Genomic DNA, 10,299 nt, shown 5'->3' with positions numbered 1-10,299 from the left:
ATGAACCGCTGCAGACATCCTGTTTTAGGAGTTGTTTATCCATAGTCACTCATATATTTGTCTATGTCTATGCAAAGTCTATGCAAGCATTGATACTGGCACAGAATATCACTGAATACAGGCTGCCCATGCTCTGTTTACTTTCGTCTCTCATGCTCAGCATAAATTGTTTTCACCACATTTTGTCTCGGCCACCAACCACAAACTGCCCTCCGTCCTCATAGCCGAGCCTATATGAGCGTGGACAAGATATTGGCACAGAGCATCAGCAAGCCCTTATCATGCTTGAATGTAATTGGAATATAGAAAAGCATAATGCAGGGATGAGAGGGCACATCGCCGCCCCTGTATTGTGTAAGGTGACACTATACGTTTTTGATAGATTGCCTTTGTTGCCTGGCAAACACTGCTGATCTTTTGAAATGCTTTTAAATCGACTGGAGTATTTATGCCTGATTGCAAATGCAAATACTCCAACCATCAATGCTATAGCTGCTAGCATTTTGAGGTAATTACACCCGTAGTACTCATGTAGGTGCAACTCTTTACAATCAATCAGCTTTGTCGTCACTCCGCATTCGCTTGTTTGAAGGCGCCTCCTTCAGCCATTAGTGGAGTTGTTACTCCTCTGGTCCGCATCACTGATCATGAATCAGAGTGTGAGATACGGGTGCTGGTAGCCAGCTTGTACGGAAATGTGACTTGGCCACTTTATCTCTTGTTTAGCCTATCACCACGGGAGTTGCTCCGGCTCAACCCTCCTTGAGCCAGTTCTATTTTATGCCTTTTCATTTTCTCATTGATGTTACCCATTCTGCGTTTGATGTTACCTCTGGTTCTTTGCAGGCATGAGCTTGTGATATTCAGACAGCTTGCTCCATGGCCATTTGTTCTGAGACTTAAGGAGTCTCTTTTAGAGTTAGCGCGTATACTGATCCACGAGTCCACAGTTTCGGTGTTTGAGACTATATTCCATCGACCAGCATTAGCCCTGTAATATCCACATCTCACCACTGGCTTTCTTTCATCGTGTAGAATGTGAGTGAGGCTGCTTTATTGGATAGAGTTGGCTGGTATGGCAAACTAGTACAAACTACCAGGATGTGAGAGCCTAGCAATATAACTAGTAGCTGTCCTGTAATTACTGTTCGTCAGCAAGCTGTGCGAATACAAAACTGTTCACAATTGTTCACGCTCTAAAAATCCTTTAGTGTTTGTTATAGCAGATAAAGAAAAACAAGGGTCATCCGTAGCTTGAGATTGCCACACAACTCCTAGTTTGACTTAAATGATTCCGTCTAATGGGATGTAAGATCATAACTAGCTGGTACTCCATTGCATTTGCTTGGAAGTAGTTATTACTAACTACATTAATGTGTGGCAGGAATTCCTTGTGATAAAATCATTCAAACAGCCATTTTTATACTGATTATATTAGCCATCTAGGGATTGCGGTATAATAATTTGCTAGTTGCTTTCTCATTATTCATCGTAACTCGTAAAAGAATTCTCAGAGTTGCTGATGGGGACTCGGCTGGTCCTACCACAGCATAAATGTTGCAGGTCTTCCAACTGTGAATCACTGAGACCTTGTATCATGGACACACGTTGCCTTGGTTGTGGTTCTGGTGTTGAGTTTTAAACGCCCTGTCTGTAAATTCGCTTGCAGTCATTGTCTATATGTTAATTTTAAACTCCATGATTACATGATAGACTTGGGAATGTCTTCCTTAGCTCGTAAGTAGTTGTACTTGTTAATCCTTGCATCTATTTATTCGAGACTGAATTAATTGAAGTGGTTGCTGCTTTTTCTGCTAGACTTCCAGTCCAATTTCTGCTAGAATTTGAAGTTATAAATGCTGTAACTCAAACATAAAAACAAGTTATCTAGAAACAATGTATAATAGAATCCAGCTGTACGTCATTCTCTAAACTGGCTTATTGGTAGTGACGAAAAACTGGTGAGGCAATGAATGTATGGAATGACAACAACTTGATATTTAGACATTTGCTTTGCTTGCCTGTTTGTCAAGTTAAGCAACTTCTCTGCACTCAGTCATTGCGTGAGCATTTGTGATAGTCAATTATTTAGGAGCTCATACACACAGTCATCAGATTCTAAAAGTTCAGTATGCATTTGCTTCAGTTCATTTTGGGTAGAACTGTTGTATCTGACTATTGTTCCGCTAGCCCTCTAGATGATGCTTCCACAAAACGTAATGCTCGACCAAAAAAGACAAGACTCGCTAATTCAGAATATCTTAAACTCGCTTTATTTGTCTTGTTGCTCATATATTCATCATCCTTATTAGATACACAAGTCTAGCTTATTATAGAAATGAGCTCTCCGTGAAATCCCAACAGGTTTGGATAAGAAATAATGGATATATCAGCAGGCTACGCCATGCTGAATGGCCTTTGTGAGCGAGTGTTTTATTGCTTGTGCCGAGACTAATCAGCCTGCGCGCTATTAGTATACGCATGGCCTTCTGGGATAGACCAACGATGATATGAATCAAATCAATATGCGTCGGGCAATCTATTTAGTAGAAGGAGAGGAGCGCAGTTGGCTGTACATAGTATTAGCTGATTGACTAAAGTTTAAGTATAGAGATTGTAGTTCGACACACCTGCATCCCTAACCGATCACCTCTTGCTTAACTCATTTCACTGAGGATTAGTCAACATCTGGCTATCAATTCCAAACTCACGACAGCTTATCCTATTTCTAAGGAAATTGAAAGTAGAAGCAACTATCAATACTCAGTCTAGCTCAAAAGGCATAGCTCGATGAGCAAGAGTCAGCATCAAGAGAACCTGTGACACAGCAGGGGCGGTGTCTCGCACCTGACCAAAGCTTCGTGTCTGTTTGGAAATCAAAAGGAGTGCTAGTCTAAACTGCTGTCGCAAAGTGTTGGATTTTAGGTTTCGTGTCGATGGCATCAGCAGCCACTCTTGGATATCAGTCTTTACCACAGACATCTGCATTTGCTATCTCAGCCGAGGTGCCGTCTACTAGTAGCAGGGAAACACAGTATTGGTCCTCAAACACATCCACCTCTAGTGACAGGCGTGACACTTCTAGGGACAGTGGGGCGCTTGATACCATACAGGTTTGTTTTCTTTTCTTCCAAACATTCTTTCAGTTTGAGCCGATCTAGAAATTGTTGGTGAATGCACCGGAAATTATTTCTTTAAAATTGCACTCGCCAGTCAGTGAGAAACTCTTTCACAACTAATCTGCAAGTTGTATATCGGGTGGGTAGCTTATGTAGGTTTCATATTGGTTCATGAAGTGTACAACTCCGCTTGCTCGACCACATGCCTGGCCTTGCATGCTTGCCATTCACATGTTTCGAGTATCGCCTCCTGCCTCGAGTATCGTACTACACGAGTCTGGCTTTGTACTCCCAACCTCGCACGACCAAACTGCCTTCTTTTAAAAGTTTGACTAGGAGTATATGGATAGCACTTCATTCCATCCCTGAAATGGAAAGAAGTGAGTAATCTGACTACTTCAGAAGAGTGCTGTCTACTCTTCCTATCATTTTAGTCCACTAGCAATATTTTACCACTGCTTCATAAATATCTACCATTTCACCTGATACCAATCCAGGCAGTGAAGGCTGATTTGTATTCATACTTTCTTATGGTCTTACTCTTTTGTCTTGCACTTTTGCTAGTATTGATCAGCATAAGAGTTAAAGGTCAGTCCAATGTTATGCATTCGCTGCTCTCATTTCACTGGCTGTGTATGGCTGGTCTCGTAGTTAACTTCACTTTGCTGCTTAGCTGGGAAGACGGCGAAATCAGTCTAGATGGCAGCGGCTCTACCGAATTACCCAGTGCACTGCGTACCAAATGTAGGGATAAGTTGACAGATCGGAAAGAGGGGTCACATCGCTAGATAAAAACTAGTCATAGCTGGGATCATGAGGCCTGTATTTAGCTAGGTTGGCACCGTGGTGCCAAATATATACACTGTTATATAAATCCGGCAGCAAGTGGCTGAGCAAGGTTTGTGTGCATAGGGGACTACTAGATACAGGCCACCGGAAGAGGGGTCAGATAACCCACCCTACCAATGTTGACATTGTGAATGAATGCTGGCACTGTTTACGAATTTTCTTATAAGAATGTGTTTGAAGTGAGTCACTCAGTCAACTCAGACCTTTATTGGATATTTATGGCTTGGTCAGTCTCAGCTACCCTATACTCCTGATGGCATGGCTATCTTGTGGCCACTGCTTGTTTATGATCGGTGACGAAATGTTGTTTTTTGATTAATAGCACCTATCTCTCAATCAAAGCGCCAGTGAATGTACTGCGCACTGGATAAGTGGATTGAGCTATCTAGAGTTCTTTGTTCTACATTGAAAGGGTGCTTTTTGCCTGAGCTATGATTCATTAGCCCGCGCCATATTGGACTAATGATTTGAACATGTTGTCATTTTCGAAATTATCTACACCGGTCAAAAACATGATAGCTCATTGTAACTGTGTGACCTGACCTTTCTGTTATTGTGCATGGCCGGCTACAAGTACCCTAAAAACACCAACAATAAATAGCCATTTAGGGTGACACTGCTGAAGCACACTAGTGGATACTTTTGTTTGTGAATTTAGCACGATTTCTTCTTGAAACCTTTGTAAAATAAAGCAGCCATTCTACTCACTATCATAGCATCTTTTGTTTGCTGACAGAGTGAGAGCCCGAGTAGGAAAAGACGCAAGACATCAGTTGTCATTTCTCAAGGCAACGCCTCATCTGCCGAGACAACCCTCAGGGCATCCCGTCCAAGATCATTACGCAGGCGCACTGCAGCAACGATGCAAGCTCAACGCATGGCTGCCGCACCCCATGACAGGGAGTCGAACATGATACGCAACAGGGGGAGGTAAGTACTGTTTTAATGTTCAACTATTGTTATTCGATCATTATTTTCTCATAAATTCCGACTATGCAAACTTAGTAAAACACACCGGTAGCCTGTAGTCATTTACTTGGGTATCACACATCCCTTAGTGCAGATATCACGTTCAAGCCTGTGGTATACCTACTGGGGAGGCACTGCAATGGATACCTCTCATTGGCAGTATAGTAATGCATGCTGCCACCAACTATAGAGTTCTTTGTATGTGTATTTAGCCATTGACTGGCCCAGTGCTTATCCTTCGATCTGCATTATTAGTATATATGCTGGTTTTTGTGAGGTCTGTCTAAGAAAGCTATTGTACATGTACCAACGGCCAATAGCTTGATTGATTATCTCAAGCTGTTCACGGTGTATGAAAGCTTAGCTCAGTTTGCACTCATTCGGTGCTGGGTACCTGTTGACATTGCGAGTAATCAATGGGGCCCAGTCGATTCACGGCGAGGCCTCCAAACAATCGCCTCAACTATATTCAATGATATAATGACAAGCGTATCAATGCGAGCGTATCAATGCCACTACAATAGTCACCAGTGCATTACTTTATTTTCCTATATTGAATTTCATTCCTGCGAGCCAATTCCAATAGTTGCTGCCTTAAGACTGGTATATATGCTCACCACAACCTCAGCCGGCTTCGACCGCAGTCTTGTCGCTTCTTGTTGTTACTCGGGTATGCAATCCTTCATCTATTGTTCTCTTCATTTCTCTGTCTTTCACAGACATCACTATCATCTGTGGGATTTTGTTCACCCTATTTGCTTTGGCAATTGAAAGCAAACTTTGCATCAATTATTTTTAATGCGCTACAGGCTTATAAGAAAATAGCGAGTCGGATAAGCCATAGCATTGTTCATGGGAGCAACTGCTCTTTGTCTAGATTGAAGCTATACACTTCTGAGTGAAAAGAGAGACCCTTGGGACTGCGGACCAGGCAGGCCCTCACCAGCGCGTATAGCGAGCAACGCTTGCTCGCCCACTGGGCTATACACTATACACTAGTCAGCCTCTGCGCCTGCTAGGCAGTAACTGAATAAGTCTGAGATGACAAGCGATATTGACTCAGTAAACCTCCACTGTTTTCATAACTAGTCAAGTAATGTTCTTTGTTTAGTCCGAGGAACAGGAGATCTCAATACTCGCAAAGCAACCAGTACCAATCCTACAGAGATTCGAGTGACAGACCACAACGGGCCTTCCTCCAGCATGGATCAGCTCCACATCTTCCACACCCAGCTCTCGCCCAGAATTCTCATCTCATGTCCTCACAGCACGGTGGTATGCACCAACAGCCAACTGTTACTTCTACGAGGCAGTCTCACCTAACAACCAGCAATCCATCGGGTGGCGGTGCCCACCAGTCATCGCAACCGATGCCATTTGTGCTTGACTTGTCCCAAGTGCATCAGGTAGGATTGTCTCTCTCAAGCTCTCCTAACCACCCTAGTCATTCCCATAAACCTACGAGGGCTACTCACAATTGCTATAATTATTACTATCTGATTTGTTATTAGCGTAAATGTCAAGGCGCTTTTATAAGCAGCTGGTCAGACTGAGTGGTTGGCAGTGAAGTACTGGAGGATGCCATCTACTAGTGCTCAGTGGTTTGCTTGCTAGTAATTTGTACATCCATTTCACAGGCCACTTGCCTGCCAAGGCTCCATTCTCCCTTATCTCTCAGATTTATGGCTTCTGCAATGCCAAGCCTGTGGTCCATATCTCATTATTAATCTACCGCAATATTCTTGGCAACTCATTATCTTTTGCAGATGCCAGTCTCAGGAGCGTCGGCCTACCCTGTGCATACCATATGCACCCGACCCTCGTTTTACCATTTGCCCAACACAGCCCAGTCACAGAACATTTGCAGTTCAATTGTGCCATGGCCCTGTATGCAGCCACGTCTTCCAAGCCATCAACTCCCCAACAACAGTCACACCCTCCAGCAAACAACTGGCTCAGGTGTGAATCCCATGATGACATACACATCAACAGGACATACGGGTCCTGTAGCATCAGCTCCCCATGGTACTGGACCCAACTCATCAAGACTTCATCTATCAAATCACAGGAGAACTCAGGTATGTGGTGTAAGTTCGATTCCATGCCTTCAGTGAGGCAGCTAAATACAGTGTTGGAGGTGGCAGAATTAAAGTATTCAATTGGACAGTCGGGGTTTGGCTAATCCTATGTGTATGTGTTGTAGGCAATGATGGACATGGGTGAAATTCCAACAGAAAGACGCCAGTTGCTACACCAGACACACGGGCAAGCCCAGAGTCAAGCCCATGGTCAGACGGCGCACATTCCTCAGGTTGTGAACACCAATACCGCTAGTCAGTCCAGTCAACTTCGCTCCTGTCCAGCCATGCAGGTGGCAGCTGCCCCTCAGCCAGCAGGCATCCTCCTAGCAGATCATATGTCACATCAGGTACTGATAGCCTCTCCTTCAAGCACTGCACTTGCGGTGTATGCGCTCTACTATTTGTCTCAACACCCTATGTTGGCTTATATCACACTCGCCACTAGTGCTTGGCATTGGCCATCTTTGATAGCTTCCATTAGCCATTTAGCTCAACAATTGGCAAGGGAGGTGAGACTTTCTTATTGCTGTTGCTTGCCTCAGGCTCTGTAGCAGTACCTCAGTAAGTATCATTTTCCAACCTCACTTGACTTATTTATTCTAGAGGGGGCACATGGATTCTATTTCTGCTGCCACAATTAGTCCCTTTCCACAGTACACACGACCTTTTCAGAGTCGGCGTATGCGACAAATGCCAGTGGGCGCTGGATTCCCTCCACATCTTCACGGTGCGCCCCAACATCCTGCAATCCTTCTGCAACTATGGTGAGTAGTAAATCTCGTGTCGGTGAAACATGCTAAGGCTAGGCGGTTTTACATTTAGAGACAATGATTGCTTTATTGAGTTAGAGTGTCTACAACAACTGGCCACAGGCTAAGGCAGGCTGAGTGCTCAGAATGCTTTTTCATTGTTAAGCCATCCTTGCCAACCACAAAGTCGCCACTGAATCCTTTTCTATGAATTCAGCTACCAGCTGAGGTGCCATGTTGGTGTGATGTTGCGAGTGTGATACGAGGATTATGTTCCTTCATTCCGTACCCTGAGCTCACTGATCTTTTCTGCTCGAATGCCTTGCTCTCAGTGATCAGTGAGGTGCATTAGGCGCTTCTGCTAGTCTGCTAGAGCAGATAGGCTTGTCTGAGGGCACCTGTCATCATCTGCCTTCTTACCGGTTGCCCCTCATCGTGGCCCACCTCAGGTTTCCACATCGACCAACAAAGACTAATAAATTCAAATGTCATGCTATATGTTAATAGCTTGATTGGGAATATGTTGACAGTTTTTCTAAATGGAAGTGTTGTGGCGTTACAGGGCGATGCTAGGCAATCAACGAGGTAGTGCGGGTCCTTTCCGAGTAGCTGAATTCGCTGAAGAGGCACCTGAAGTGGAGAACTACGAGGCACTGTTGAACCTTGCAGAGCGGCTAGGAGAAGCTAAACCTAGGGGTCTAACTAAATCAAACATTGATCAGTTGTTTTCCTACAGGTATGCCTACCTTGGTCATTTGCATTTGTCTTGTATTTGCATTTGTCTTGTATTATCGCAGCTATGCTTAAAATGCTGCAGTTGGTCGTTTAAACTGGTACAATACAAACACACTAGTCAGCCTATCAATTATCACACTTGTTTTTGAAGTCATGCTGTGTATGCTTGACATTCACGTCATCTGACATTGTTTGGGAGATGGCAGTATCTCTTTCCTCGTGTGCTGTGCGCGGCATCACCTGGGCATGAGGGCGGATGGCATCACCAGAGCTTGAGATCAGAGGTGCCTGTTATGGAAAATGGTTAATTATTCAGCATCGCCCTTGTCTTTGTTATAGATTTAGCAGTGAAATGAAACGAGATTCAACTAAGGAACAGACGTCTTGTGTTGTCTGCATGTGTGACTTTGAATCAAGACAGATGTTGAGGGTACTGCCATGCTCCCACGAGTTTCACTCTAAATGCGTAGACAAGTGGTTGAAGGTGAGTTTCTGTGATTTGTCATGCTCTAGTCGATCTCATTTGACTATATTTATGCATTGCAAGTGGTTCCTCTGGCTGTAGACAAGTGGTCATCAACCACAAACTATACTTGTTGGCTTGTTGAATCACAAGAACTGTTACTCTCCTTGACAGTGCTCTTGAGATAATGGTTTGCCGTACCATATCACTTGATATGGTACTGCAAGATACTTGAAGCCTTCGAGTTCAAATACAGTGACCTACATTTGAACTTGCTTGGTAGATTTCTAAGCAGTACTGAGCCTCACCAGTTATCATTGCTAATCCAACAACTCCGTTTCTTATGTTTTAGTCAAACCGGACATGTCCAATATGCAGAGCAGATGCATCAGAACGGTCAGGCAAGCAGACCAGTTAAGATGCATTCAACTGGCTGATTACCTGTAGACTGCTCTAGCCTTTGTTAAAATTTATTTGCTCTTAACTTTTAAAACAATCAGAAAGCAATGATGCCTCGCGGTGTTTCTATTTTTATTTTTAATCTTTACGTTAAGACCAAATGTACATCTTTGTATTAGCGCAATTACTTGATATATGTACAGTTAGATGATGTCACTAGTTGCTCTTGATTTGCTGCCATTTGTTTTTTGAGGAGTGACGATTTTATCAGTCATTCCCATCCAATTATTTCAATTTTCATATAATGCGCAGCTGACTGCTGCTTTTCTTATAGCTAGTTGTTCACCTTTGTCATGAGCTGTGCCCGTAACCCAGCACAATCAGTGTAATGAAAAACCAGAATATATAGAGTTATATCAAAATTCCTTTCCGATATTCATACTAACAGGGAGTCTTGCAATATGTTACTTTAGTCCTTGCTTATGAAAAGGTTGCAAAGTTATGAAGATGGAGACAAGTTCTGCGGCGATGTGTCTCTTCGATGTATTCATATGTAGATGTAATAGGCTGTATAACATACTAGCAGTAGGCTTTTCTACCTCATTATAACCCGCTTACCTATATTACCTTTTACAAAACCCCATTGTGTTTATATCTATTGTCATATGTGCTGGAACAGCAATGAAAGTGTATTCTGAGTCTAATTCTTTGAAGATTTCTTTTATGTTGCTTATAACATTCTAGCACATTCTTTGTTCAACTAAATTAGCATTTGAATTTTATGCTGTGAAAATCTATTAGCGCACAAGAGTTGTATACTGAATCCTCATAGTTATTGTTAATCAGTGATTTTTGTTTTATTTTGCTACAATAAATCGCTCATGTCTTGTTTAAAGCATCCACTGACTACGCTATTTTAAATTTGCATTTAGATG

At 43.0% G+C, this 10,299-nt stretch overlaps 1 protein-coding gene across 1 annotated transcript; it reads left to right on the top strand.

Moving 5' to 3' along the window:
- Nucleotides 1-2,519: 2,519 nt before the first annotated feature.
- On the top strand, nt 2,520-10,262 carry LOC137393620 (RING finger protein 44-like). Its single transcript, XM_068080256.1, has 9 exons — nt 2,520-3,113; nt 4,705-4,898; nt 6,049-6,343; nt 6,704-7,015; nt 7,141-7,365; nt 7,622-7,782; nt 8,330-8,503; nt 8,842-8,986; nt 9,318-10,262. The coding sequence occupies exons 1-9, from the start codon at nt 2,937-2,939 to the stop codon at nt 9,381-9,383; spliced, it is 1,749 nt and encodes a 582-aa protein (XP_067936357.1). The 5' UTR covers nt 2,520-2,936; the 3' UTR covers nt 9,384-10,262.
- Nucleotides 10,263-10,299: the final 37 nt, after the last annotated feature.

This window comes from Watersipora subatra, chromosome 1 (assembly GCF_963576615.1).
Source record: "Watersipora subatra chromosome 1, tzWatSuba1.1, whole genome shotgun sequence".
In the NCBI taxonomy this organism is placed as follows: domain Eukaryota; kingdom Metazoa; phylum Bryozoa; class Gymnolaemata; order Cheilostomatida; family Watersiporidae; genus Watersipora; species Watersipora subatra.
The sequence above is the reverse complement of the archived record's forward strand: the minus strand, read 5'-3'. Positions and strand labels throughout refer to the sequence as shown.